Here is a 13,851-nt window from a genome sequence, read left to right as displayed (position 1 = left end):
GTGTAATTTAGTTTGATGATACAATGCTTTTTTTTTTTAAACAAACACTCCTTACCAGAGGAGGCATGAATTCTTCATTAAGATTTTACGATATCAATAAAAATGGTGCCAATTTAAAATGTTATGAAGGCACAGATCTTGAACTGCTTCAGCACATTATGGAAAAGTATTTGTTTATATTTTTGTATAGTTTTGTTGTTCAGACAGACTCAGACATTGAATACAACCTTCAAACTTTGTGTTGTATAATTGCACAATTACAACTGCACATTCATTGGTTACTATTTTGCAAAAACAATCCTTATTCAAACACTGCATAGCAAACTTTTGAGAAACACATATACTTTTTACACTTCTTGTTTGTTGATATTTTTGAAGAACTTTTTTTTTGCCCTTTTTTTTAGTGACGTAAAATATCAAAAACAAATTTTATGTATGTAAAAAACCTACATGACAATCAGACAGTTACTTTTACTGACTGAAAGAGAATAGTGGTTTAGGATTGTATATCAATTTTATTTCTGAAAGACTCACATTAAGTTTTTACGTCCAATTACAGGTCAAGCAACTCGTTATTGCAGTATATATATGGGTTAACAAATGAGAAATACATTTAAATTCAGATGGAAAAATCACAAATATGTGAAAGAAAGCTGAGATAACCCCAAGTGAAGGACCTCCTCCCAACCTGCTGACAGACAGCTGCAATCATTTTAGCATAAGTGGCTCCGCCTGCTCCATTAGGAAAGAGAGGAAGGAGGGTGTGTGTGTGTGTGTGTGTGTGTGTGTGTGTGTGTGTGTGTGTGTGTGTGTGTGTGTGTGTGTGTGTGTGCGTGTGTGTGTGTGTGTGTGTGTGTGTGTGTATGTGTGTGTGTGTGTGTGCATGCGTGTGCGTCTGTGTTTGAGGAGGAGGGGTAGAGAGCTGGACCCCCCCTGGGGTGGATGTTAGAACAAATTTGAGGGGTGTCATATTACACGCCTTGTGACAAGAGGCAGAGGGAGGTGAACGATGATGAATTTGCTTGATGAATTAATCCGTGGACCAGTAATGGCTCTGCTAACAACATTAGTCATCCTTCTTACATCTCTGTGATTCACCACTTATTCCCCTCGACTCTCTGTGTTACACAATCACTGAATCCTTGCCACCTTTGCTTCTTTATTTTACTAAATGCAAGTCTTTTCTTCCTCCGAGGAGTTTGATTAAGGGAAAAAGCTCAGAAATTGCCCCTTATTATGTCAATAAAACAATAATTTGAGTAAAAAGTGCTCTGCAAATCACAAATCTTTAAAAGTGAACCAAAAAAGAACAAGTCTTTGGTTTGTTTAAGATAGTCTCTAATTTACATAACCCCTAATGTGTTTGTAAATGTGTCAATTACACCCCCAACATACTTCTTAGTTGGAAATAGCATTACATTACACCAACAACCAGGCTGATACTGCCCCTGGCTCAATCCCTGATTCAATACACAAATGCTAAATTGCTGTGTTTAAATAGATATTTAAATGAAAATGTATTGGGTAAGACAGCTGTTGGTATTTGTAGCCTGGAGTGCTCATTACAATGGGAAATGGGGAGGAGTGTGTATGGGGGGTGACGACAACGGTAGCATGGCGAGCAGCTGTGTTAGCAAGTGAATGGTGTAATTACTGGCCAAACCTCTGCCATTAACCTGCATTGTGGAGTGCCACTGCAGCCGTTACCATAAGAAAGACTTGATTAATTGACTGCAAGGTTGAAATTCAATTATGTCGTTTGGCCACAGTTTGTTAACTAAATAATTACCATGCACATAAAAACACAAACAAGAAAATAACAAACCTGGCTGAATATGTGCGGCATGGGGATATATTTTTTAACTTCCTCAAAAGATAGTTTCACTTTAAACTAATACATTTACTGTTAAGAACCCCTCACAACATTTATTGCTGCAGCAAAATAGACCAATCAAGCAAAAACAACAAAAACAAGCAGTGGTTTGTCTTTTTGATTCCAGGCTTCATGTGTTGTTGTTTTTTTTAAAAATATGCATCAGTCTGAGTGTGCAGTCTGTGTGTGTTTGTTAACGTGTGACTTGTGTATTCAGTGCTTGTGTATGTTGTGTATGTTGTGTATGTTGTGTATGTGACAGTGTGTTTGGCAGCCTGCAGCATGGTTTGTTGGCCCCACCGCTTCATGGGGTCTCAGGCAGAGGGGCGGTTGATGAAAGCATTGGCGGGATGCTCCAATAAAGAGCAGATTATCATAAGCGGCCATTGTCCGCCTCCCAGTTCTCTCTAACCAACACCCCTTCCACCACCACCATCTCCACTTACTCAGCCCTCTGCTGGAAATGTTTATCAGCCCTACTGCTGACAGAAGGAGTGTCTGGACCAATCAGTGCAACTTGAGGAAATATGGAATGATATTAAGTTAGAGAAAAATAATATAGAGGTAGAATTATAAAAGAGGGACAGAATGATTAACTAGAATAATTCCTCCACCACTTTACTGACTGCTACACCCCATTCTTAACCAAAAAACCCTCACCCTTCTCACCCGTCCCTCCCGTTGACTCCATCCACCCAGCTCGTTTTATCTGAAGATTCTCAGACAATGCCTAGAGGATCCCGTTCCCTAATCTTCCTAAAAATCCCTCTTTCATCCCCACTGTTAAAGAATGTATGAAAGGCTGACACCAAGCTGGAGAAAAAGCAGGGAGAGAGAGAGGGGGGGGGGAGGAGAAGTGGTGCACATCTGGGAGAGAGGGTGGTGTCACTGAGCTCAGCTGAGGGGGGCAGAAAGCGCAGGGTAGGCAGGAGCTCAGCATTGGTCGTTTGTGCAGAGTCCTTGCAAGTTGACTAATTAAATTGTTTTGCTGCTCAAACATTCAAATGGCCGAGGAGATTAAGGGCATGAGCGGGAACGGGAGTCTTAGTGTGTGTGTGTGTGTGTGTGTGTGTGTGTGTAGAAGGGGGGTGTTAATCTGTGTTCTGACCCAGTTGAACCTTGGAGTCACACACACATTTTCACACAAAACAAAAAGCTCAAATCCTTTGTTTTGTCCCCTCAAAGGCAAGAAAAAGGCAATGGGTTTTAAAGGAGTGATCCCAAGATTTCTTTTCTACCCCATAGGGAAAGAACGGTGCATTTGCTCCTGAAGTGAATTCCAGATGACCACAAACACATTCCTCTGTGCCCTGATACAAAACCAGTCGATTGAAAGTGAGTGCTCTTTTTGTATCCCTGACAACAACAACAAGAAAATGACCAAAGGCTTTGAAAAGGAGCGCATCTTCTCTTTGCTGTGTCTATCTCAGTCGCCATGAGCTTAGCTTACGAATTGGCTATGTGATTATGGGTAAACAAAAGTCGCAATCTCTCTGCTCAACAATCTAAATTCACACAGAGGACGAGCCTTCAGCGTAGCCTGTGTTTATACTCAAGTCTACCTGTAATGAAAGATTCAGAGGGAGAGTGCTGTTTGAAGCTTAAAGTTGCTTGATTCAATCTTAATAATTTCACACAAAGAAAACACCAAAGAGAAATAGAGCAGTTGTTAAATGTGGGACCAACAAAAAATTAAGCAAACAGTGGTTTAAGCTCCAGCCCAAAAACTCTCTGCCTCCATCTTTCAGCCTCTGAACTGGGGAGGGTATTATAGTCTAAACACTTTTTCTTCTGTCAGAGCTGAAAGATTAGACTGGTTATCCCATTAAAGTTGGTAAAATGCCATTCTTGTGTCTTTAAGCTCTCGTATAGGAGGTCAAGATGAGCCTGCCTGCGCTTACAAGGCGGGCACGGATGTAATCTGCCCAAAGTTACAATAATTAATGTTAAGCTTCTTCAGCAATACGTTTGTGAAAGAACTGGCCCTGATAATATACTTAAAGCTGCACACGCTGTTTGTGTTGCCGCAACAAGACAAGGCAGGGCTTGATGTGCATGCGTATGTGTGTGAGGATGTGAGTGTGTGAGAAAGTCCCTATGCCACTCACGTAGATCAGCTTAAATCTTTAGTCAAACTATAAGCTGATGCTGCCACAATGCTGGATTAGGACAACAGACATGGGAAAAAGAGTGAGAGGCCTGCTCACTTCATGTCAAGGAAATATAAATGCAATGCACAAACATACTCAGAAATGATGGAAGAATAGGAGGGAACATGACCTCTTTACCAGTCTGTAATATGGCAGTAAAAGAAAGAAAAATTCAAAAGGCATGACATTTCAAATGTGACTAACATTCCTAAAACAGCTTGCACATGTTTGTAAACATGAATGTTAAGTTTCCTGAAGTGTTCTACTGTTTGGGACCATTGTAAATATGCCAATGTCATAATCTTAAAATGACATAATCCCTGATAATAGCAAAATAAATAAATCAAATATGATTGGTGAATCAGAATGTGCCTGCAGGCCTCAGTTTGAATGGCTGTGATTGAAAGCCACAGGTTGACGTTTACGCCTCAGATCCTACAATCCTGCACACAATCCAGACCAGCAGTCCTTTCTGATGTGGAGGCATTGACAGTCTGGTCTGCCTCTTTTCTCAGATATTGAGGGGGATAGGCTGCATGTGTAAAGTACATTAAGCTCTTGCTGGATCATTCCTTGTGCCATTCTCCTCTCGCTGACTCGCAGACACAAAGGCAGATTAAAGGAGCACACGCCATAAAAACCTAGTGTCAATCTTATCGGCGTCAAGTGCAATTTTTAAACATATGTTAATCTGGGAGAGCCCAAACTCATTCTCCTCTCTCTGCTTGTTTATCTCTTATCAAATGCACAGTAGGTGAGAGGCAGCTTTGCGGTGCGGCTAAGTGCCATTATTTGGATAATTGCGTCCATTGTGGCAGGTTATATAGCTATTTGAAATGGGAGGTGTGTGTAAATAGGTGCAGGGGCTAGGTAGGGGGTGGTTGAGATATATTCAAACAGGGGCCAGGGGATTTTCTGCAAAGGCTACATGACGCATTTGAATGCTTCTTCACAACTCAGGCTGAATTTTCAATAAGGACTGTCTGATATTTTTGTCCAGTGTTACAACACCTTTAGAAAAACAACAATGCCAAGGTCAGAGGCATTACATGAATAGGCGAAAACACACTAAGGATACAGAAGATATTAATTCTGTTGGAGATTACTATGGTAATACATTTTTTTTTGATGACATCAAAAGTTCAAGATTTTCCATCCATGCAAGCTCTTGTTTGGTGGAACATTTTGCATAAAAGGTAGTTGAACAAAAGTTTGTATTACCAGTATATCTTATAGAGGAACGACAGCCGTGTAATAATATTATAGAAATAAGAATAATGTGCAAAGTAAATTAAATACACCAACATTTATAATCAATAACCTCAATAAATGTTTGGTCTCTTGCAGGAGGTGAACGTTCTCTTAATGTTGCATGTGTGAAGGACAGTGCTCCCAGTGGTGCAAGAATAACAAGTTCATTAGTCGAGGGGGGGTGCCGCAGGAATTCAAATTCCCCCCCGGCCCCGTGCCTGGCCTCTGATTGGCTGGCTGCGTCGGCATGGCGAGACTCATTAGAGCCCAGCAGTAATTAAGAGTTGTTAGAAAGTGAATTCTCCAACCGCAGATTAGAAAATTAAACTATTTACTGATTACATATTAATAGAAGACAACAATGGCGCTTGCCATAAGCTTGGAAGGCAACCAAGGAATAAATCTGTGTACTTAATTACCATAAACAATGGGGGCATAGAAATGGAGTTTTATGCACACTCCCTCCTGTAATGTGTCTGATATCAGAAGACACTTGACAATTCTTGTTCAATTATCTCTATTATTTAATGTGCTGTGAACTGCCTCTGAGTAAATAAATTAACCACCCCAATTACTTGGGATTCATCTGGGGAGGGCCGCCGCGTAATAGAAAATGCTGCATTGTGCCCAAACCAGGGAGAGGGGGGGGGGGGGGGGGGGGGGGGGGGGGGGGGGGGAGAATGTGGGGGGAAAAGAGGGAGAGCTGGGGTGAGAGAAAGGAGACAGAAATAAAGATTCACAATGATAAAAAGAAACAAAGGGAATAGAAAGTGATGCAGAGAGGACAGAGAAAGAAAGGACTGTCAGAACAGAGAAAGATGAAAACAGAAGAAAGAAGAATAAAGGACACAAATAAATACAGAAAACAAAAAGTGAGAGGATAAGTTACTTCAAAGAGCAAGAACTGGAAATGAAGCTATAAAAAGACTGTTCTCTATGCCAGACATTTACAATGCATCTGTTAGCAGAATGACGAACTCTTTACTTGGGGAAGAAAAGCGAAAAAAGGCAAGGGAATGACAAAGCAAGAGCATGTGATATCAAAGAGGGAATATTGAGGAGCAGCAGAGCACAGTGGATCTTCCCAGGCTTTCTGCTGCTGGAGCAGAGAGATGAACAATCAGTCATGGGTCAGTCGGTCTGTCTGTTCACATCTGCCCATCAGTCCTGTAGCGGTGTGAGCTACCACAGCACCACTGCACACTGAGCTTACTCAAATCTACCCTAAGAGGTCTGAATCATATGATCATATGCACTGCTGTGACATCTACGCTTACCAAGTCTTTTCTCTGTCTATGGGCAAACTGCAAGTTCTGGATATAATTACACATTTCAATTATCAAGCAGATTCCTACATGTTTGTACAAGTAGTCCTTAAGAATACACTGAATAGAATACTGCCAACCACTTACTAGCTTTGTTTTCAGATGAGTAAATCTCTCAATACATGAGTAGTAGAACTTTCTTTAAAACCTTCATTTTTGCTTCCTCTTGCTGACCCACTCTGACTGATTTTCTCATTTTCTTATCTTTTGTTGTCATCATATCTAAACTGCAGCTCAATTAAGATACCTCTAAAGTGAAACTAACTTTTATTTCTGTTCAAGCTCTTCCTAAGAAAGGCTGCTCTTAAAGTTCGGTCAACTCAAGTCATGTTTAGTCTGTTGATTTTGTTGGTATGAGGGGCCATGGATAAAATATGTTAATCTAAGAAGAGAGAAAACTTGTTATACCAGATTTAGCAACCAAGGAATTAACATCTTTAATTCTTGGACAGTCAAGCATTTGTAGCTCAAGATTGGATAAAATAAACAAAGATTTCGAGGGACGGTCGATTTGGTTGAGGGGTTGTTTTATGAGTGTTTCTAAAAGGATGCTGTGTTGCTGCTTCCGTGTGTTAACAGATGCAGAACTGTGTACTGATGGAAGAGGCAGGGTGTCGTTGAAGTGAAGCCTGAATGCTTGTTGAATAAATAACAGTTTTATACAGACAGATCATTGGCAGATGAGCGGAAACACTTTCTTATGCTCAGAGTTTTGAACGCTTTCTTATGTAACAGGTGACATATTTTTAATGCATAAGTATTACTTGCCGGTTGCAGAAGTACTTGTGCTTGTGATGTATGTGCATTTAAGCAATATGGAGAGGACAGGAGAAATAGAGGTGTTGTTAAGGCACATGATTACAAGAGGGAATCAAAACATTATGTCCAATATGCATACTAATGTTCATTTGTGTGTACTGAAAGAGCAAACTTAGTGAACAAGTCTGCAAGCTGTGCTAAAAAGGACAGCAGGCTATTTTGGCATTATGGTGTTACATGGTGTCATGATTTAAAAACAAATAAAGAACTTTGTTTTTGTTTGTTTTTGTAGCCAGGGAAAGAGTAAATCATCACTTGAGGAAAGTCCCAAGCTCTAAACCTATACTCAAGATTATAGTGGAGTTTAAGTATTTACACATTGGGTTTATAAGAAGGTCCCCTGGACATTGGCCAGCAGAGTAAAATATATCAATGGTAGCTGGTGGTAATTTCTTGCAATGTCCCCCAGTAACGTGCAGGCACCAGTCAGATGTAATGGATCAATACCGGATGTTTTGCTTACAGCCAATCAGCCTCAGCTTCAATCAGACATTCTGGGTCCAGAGAAAAATATCTATCATCTATGACAGCCTATAGAAAGGTGACCTCAGTTGCTGAGGTGATAAAGGTTACTTTAGTTACCACCTGTCACCGGCGCATCTCGCTCTGATGCCTCCAGACCTCAGCCTAAAGGCACAATCCATAACCTATTGGATGAGTCTCTGGGATAAGTGCTGCAAAATGAGATATGGAAACAGAAATGCACTCTCAGAAAGTGAGAAAGGTTTGTGTGGCAACTTTTTCTTCCCATTGCACTGTACAATGAAAATGTGGGATCAGAGCAAATGGGGATCTCTTATTTTGCAATTAGCCTAAAAAATGACAGATGTCTCATTGTTACACATGCCAGGATCCTGAGGTTTGGTTGTATTGAGAGTAAGAAGCAACATTAGCCAAATGTAGCACTTAAAAATATAGTAGTTTAATAGTTAATAAACACATGTCATATCACATAAACTGTTGTACTGAGTACTTCAGTGTGATGACTTGTGGAAACCATATTTTCTGGATTTCATTCTCCACTCATGTTGTAAGGAGGCAGAAAGCTACCAAGGTGAATTTCTCTTCCTGATATCCTCTATTATTTTGTCCTCACCTTCCCTGTTGTCACCTTCTTCCTTTTTCCACTGAATCACATTTTTCAGGAGGGGGCAGCAGGTGTGTGCGTGTATATATAACTTTATAAAGAGAAATCTTTATGGCTGAAGGTGTTTGGAAGTAAATAACCTGGCGTCTTGCTGGCTAGCAGCTGGTTTATCAGTGGGTGAAGAAGAAGAAGGAAAAAACAGCCCTTCAGATTGACACAATGCCACACGCTCTGACAGGGGGAGAGGGCACAGAGGCAGGGAGGGAGGCAAGGAGAAAAAAAAGGAACAAACGAAGGGGAGATAGTCTGGATATCAGGACCCAAATGGGATGGGGATGGTGAGCTTAAATCCCACTGCCCCAATTTGCTTTTCTAGAAACCTCCTTTTCTATCCTTCCTGTGTTGCTTTTTTAGGATTTTGGGGAGTAAGTCCACCAAGGTGGATCCTGATTTAACACAAAAATGCATGAGAGCTGCCGCAAAATTACAACAGGATATACTGTAGTTACACTTTTAGGACATTTGCAAACATTCAGATTTTACACTTACTGGAATCATATTATTTTCTAGCGCCATTCTTCGGTGAAGAACGGGACGGTTTAGTATCACAAATGAGATGCTATTCTCCAATTTCAGTTAGGGACTTATCGGAGCCAAGGCCGCTCTTTTGGCTCGGCACACTGTCTCATGTCTTAACAAGGCTTTACCCTCGGCCAAATCTTAAATAAAAACCTTCAGAATCTGGCTCCATACGCCTAACCAGATTGCACTTTGTATGCTCGGGTGTGTAAGCATTTGTGTGTGTCTGTGGTGGATTTGTGAACTGTGTCAGTGCTCATGTTGTGTTGCTTTTTTTTTTTTAACATTTCTTTGCCTCTCCCTCTCTCCTCCCTTTGACTCACCCTCGTCTTTCCTTATACAGCATATCAATGAAGGCCAGATATGTACTAGGGAAAGGAGGGTGTATGTGTGTAGCTGTGCATGGCTGAGCGCACTGTTCAATAGTGTGCAGGCTGGCTGGCTGGCTGGGGCCGTGGCTGGCAAGCGGCTGCAGCGGAGACTTCGGCTGGGGCTCCGCTATCGCACCCAGTTATCGTTTCCCCCATGAAGGGCTCCCTTATCACCCCAGCCCAGAGAGGTCTCCCTTCTTCTCCCATCCCCGAGACACACTCCCTCCCCACCCACCCTTCCCCTCCCCTTTCTCCTCCTCCTCCTTCACCCCCCCTTCCCATCCCCTCCTTTCATATCCACCCAGCACTCCGTCGTGCAACATTCAACCGTGAGGGAGGGAGGGGGGGGGGCTTCAAAGATTCTCCCTCACACAAACACACACAAACACACACTAACTCCATGAGTGTAAATGCGTGTGTATGTGCGTGCATACGCTCAATTTGCCAAAACAGTTTTTCCAGTGTAATTGGGCTTGGGGTACCTGTGTCCATGAGATAGCGCAGCCTCTTCTCCACGCGAGCTGCTCGGGCGTCTATGTGCCTCTGCTCGCTCTCCAGTGCAGACAGCTCCCCAACCACATACTGACTGGTGTCTTTGAACGCCTTCTGTCAACCAGAGAGAGAGAGAGAGAGAGAGAGTGAGTGAGAGAGAGAGAGAGTGAGAGAGAAATAAAGAAAAAGAGAGAATGGTTACGAGAGAAAAGGAAGAGTGGTGCAATATAGCATTTAACAGAGACAGAAAAAAGGGGATGAAGAGATGAGACAGAGTGAGGTAAGAATGCAAAAAGGTAACACAGAGGAAAAATGAGAAAGAAAAGACAAGAGGAGATGTAGAGCAGAGGGAGAAGGAATGTAAGAATTGATGTTTAGTGTCTCTAAAATGTTTAAACATGAAACAAGAGCAAGTTTATTTCACAATGAGATATTTCGCAGACAGCATATGATGAACTGTTGCTGAATCTTTCATCTGAGAGTTTTTGGCATTTTGAGTTCCTCCATCACATCTTCAAAACTAAGGCATACTACAGAGGGGCAGTAAAGCTTTAAATACTTTGTAGGACTCCAGAAATAAAGAAGCGAAGAACAATTTTACACAATATAATCATGAAAAAATGTTGACATTTCTTTTATAATCACTGACCTAATAAAGTAAAAAAAAAAAAGTCACTGTCCAACCAAAGTAGGCAGGATACCTTGATCCACTATGAATCAAATTAAAACAAGCAGTAAATGTGCCTTACCAACAAAATGACTGAACTAAATAAAAATGTTTCAGTGTAGTTTAAGTTGTTGGATTTACTTGAAAACATAAAAATTATGGATTTTAATTCTACATTGCCATCAGCAAATGACTAAAACAAGCACAAAGGGACCATTTTCAGCCTATATACAACATTTCCTGTATCCAGAGTTTGTTGCTTCTACGCAGCCTCCTCTTCCTCTGTTGTTTAAGTGAATACAGCATTTTCCATTGCATGTTTAGTTTTTAGAAGTCATATTAAATTTGTAGCATTGAATGCAACTCTACTGCTACTTCCTTACGGAACAATTATATTGCATATATTGCAAGTGGCTGCTGGACTGTTTTCAGCTTCTGGTTTAAAATATTTGACAAACTTCGCCACGTGAAGGGACTGCATATAAGTCTTTATAAAATAATGGTGGACCAGGATACCTCTGCAGCCCAACAAGATTTGAAAGGAAAACTGTAGGCTATCTACAATTATTGCGCTTTACATTTGAAAACAGCAGTAAAGGGAGATTCAATCAAATTTCACAAATATTTTTGGGGTATTTTTACCTTCATTAGATAAAACAGCTGAGGAGACATGGGACTTTGGGAGTACAGATGACATGCAGCAAAGGGTTGTGGCCTGTAGTCGAACCAGCGACCGATACTATAGGACTACAGCCTCAGTGCATGGGGCGAATGCTTACATAGCACACCAATTAAATACAATTTGGACTAAATGTCCCATCGCCTCTGTTAGGATGAAGTTGATAACCAAGAAAGAACAGGTTTGATGAAAGGCCTCAGGTAACAGATGTCCACTCTTGCCTGAGCATGCTTGCTTAAAGTGCACTGAGCAGTTTGCACAACTGTGCTGATTAATCAATAAATCAATCACAACCCTAATAGCACTTTGATCTTCAGCATATTGTCCAGTGATATCTCAAACTGTTGCCAGCCAATCTACAATCAATCCTGATAGACATGGTGACTTCACCCAGAAGTCATCACTCAATGAGCTTTGGCCTTTTACTTTAAACAGCTAACTTTACATTAGTGGATGTCTATAATGTAGTGATTTTCGATTCATTCAAGGACTTTTAAAATGTGTCAGACGTTAAAATGTTTCCTGATTTGAATATGAAAAGTCTTAGAGGTAACAAAGATGTAGAGAAAAGCTTAAACACTTAAACCGCATGTTATATAACATTTGTTTAAATACTTGGTTCTTTTTTTGCAGTGAAGTCTTCACCCACCTGCAGGTTAAATGTCTCAATACTCCCTCAAACTTAACCTTATATTCAGCTCTTCTTACCCACACATACACACTCTGCCATTTAAGATAAGTATAATGCACAAACAGCAATCTCTTCATGCCTATACATACTTCGACACACACACACATACACACATACACACACATCACTCTATAACCAAATGCAGCTGATTTACACTCTGTTTCTGACCCCTCTTCACCTCTGTCTCCTGGCTGCTTGCTATTCTCCAGAGAGTCTTCTCTGAGAGAGGAAAATGTTTATTCAAATTCACTACTGAGGATGCATCCGAAAAATATCTCCATTTTACTGCTGATGCACTTCATTTTTCTTAATGGGAAGGAGAACTAGTGAGCAGAGAGAGAGAGAAAGTTTTTTTTTTTTCCATTCCACCCAGGCCAGCACTTTTTCATGTACTCTCTCCAGCATTTGAGTGTGTGGCTCAGTGCACGTGTGATTTGTGCAAGTGTGTGCGGGTTGATTCCCAGCAGTCCTCCCTCCTCCTCTTCTTTGCGCGCTCTCGCTCTATCACCATATTTTTCCTTGGCAAATCAATTTTACACATGATCAGCCCACTCCCCTTGCCGCGCTCGGCCCAGCCGTAATTAAGAGGAGGGAAATTACCATATATATTATATTAATGCAAACATCATTCAGCAGGTAATTCTTGGCTGATCGGGATAATGGAAAGGTTGAACACCCATTAACCCTGGGGCCCCGGCACTGGGAGGAGGAGGGTGTGTGTTTGTGTGTGAGGCTGTGTGTGTGTGTTTGCGTGCATGGCACTGGGGTGGAGGGTGGAGGGTGCAGGGTTGAGGGTAGGAGACGTTTGTTTGGGAAGAGAGACTCACCCTGTGGTCTCCAGAGGCACACAAACTCAAATACACACTCGCTTAAAATAACAGTGTACTAATAGAAACACTCTTTGTGCGCACAAGTTCAAACAGGATAAGATGTGTGTGTGTGTGTGTGTGTGTGTGTGTGTGTGTGTGTGTGTGTGTGTGTGTGTGTGTGCACTTGAAGGACATGTAGGCACACAACTTCTAAGCAGGCAGACTGACAGACAGACAGACACACACACACACACACACACACACCTCTAAATGGCAGAGCAGCTGATATCTACCATTGTTATAATTAAAAGGAAGTCTGTTAGATCAATACTTGATGTCTGTGTGGAGAAGAGAGGACAGTGGAGAGGGGAAGGTGTGAGTGTGTGTGTGTGTGTGTGTGTGTGTGAGGATGAGAGGAGGGCAAGGTGATGAGGAGGGAAATTCAAGCATAAATGGTGAGAGAGGGAGAGGAGAGCTCATTGATGGATTAATCTAAGAAAAGACAGGAGAGATGGAAAGAAAGCTGACCAACAGGAAATAAAAAGTAGACTGAATGTGACCTACAACAGAATATATGCATCTTTGTATATTCACATTTTTTCATTCTTTACCTGGTTGTCATTGCAGGTAGTGTCAAAATAAAGGTAACCACTTAAAGCTTTCTGCAAACATTACATACGCTGTAAAATATATGAGGCAGACAACTACAAACCTCCTCTTCAAACGGTCGTCTTATATCCAGCTCTGTAGGTGAACCTCCATCTTCCTCGGCCCTTCTCAGGTCCTCAGGGACAGACTTCTGTCTCTTTACCTCTGTGATAAAGGACAGGAGGAGTGTGAAATTGAAAAAGTTATGTTAAAGTGAAATGCAAGTGGAAGTTAAAGATATACTTTTGTTGGATTTGTTGATTTGTAACAGGATAAGGTTGTGGTTGGTGAAGCTTGAGTTCCCTTGAAAGGCCAATTAAATCACAGAAGAGTTGTTATCAAAAGACGTATTACTAGTTGTTTAATATTGGTTGATGCTGCTGCTATTACTTCTGTTAAAATACAAAGAT

General features: G+C 41.3%; 1 protein-coding gene across 6 annotated transcripts in view; it reads right to left on the bottom strand.

Annotated features, from left to right (window-relative positions):
* ehbp1 (EH domain binding protein 1) overlaps window positions 1-13,851 on the bottom strand; it is a 169,927-nt gene that overhangs the window by 27,825 nt on the left and 128,251 nt on the right. For all 6 annotated transcript variants that reach the window (XM_034681770.1, XM_034681772.1, XM_034681771.1 and 3 more), the window contains 2 exons: window positions 13,506-13,606; window positions 9,938-10,061 (listed from right to left, as the gene is read on the bottom strand). In XM_034681770.1, coding sequence (XP_034537661.1) covers window positions 9,938-10,061; window positions 13,506-13,606 — 225 coding nt within the window. The remainder of the gene's footprint in view (window positions 1-9,937; window positions 10,062-13,505; window positions 13,607-13,851) is intronic.

The sequence above is a fragment of the Notolabrus celidotus genome, chromosome 4, assembly GCF_009762535.1.
Source record: "Notolabrus celidotus isolate fNotCel1 chromosome 4, fNotCel1.pri, whole genome shotgun sequence".
NCBI classification, from domain to species: Eukaryota; Metazoa; Chordata; class Actinopteri; order Labriformes; family Labridae; genus Notolabrus; species Notolabrus celidotus.
This window is presented reverse-complemented; position numbering and strand designations above follow the sequence as displayed.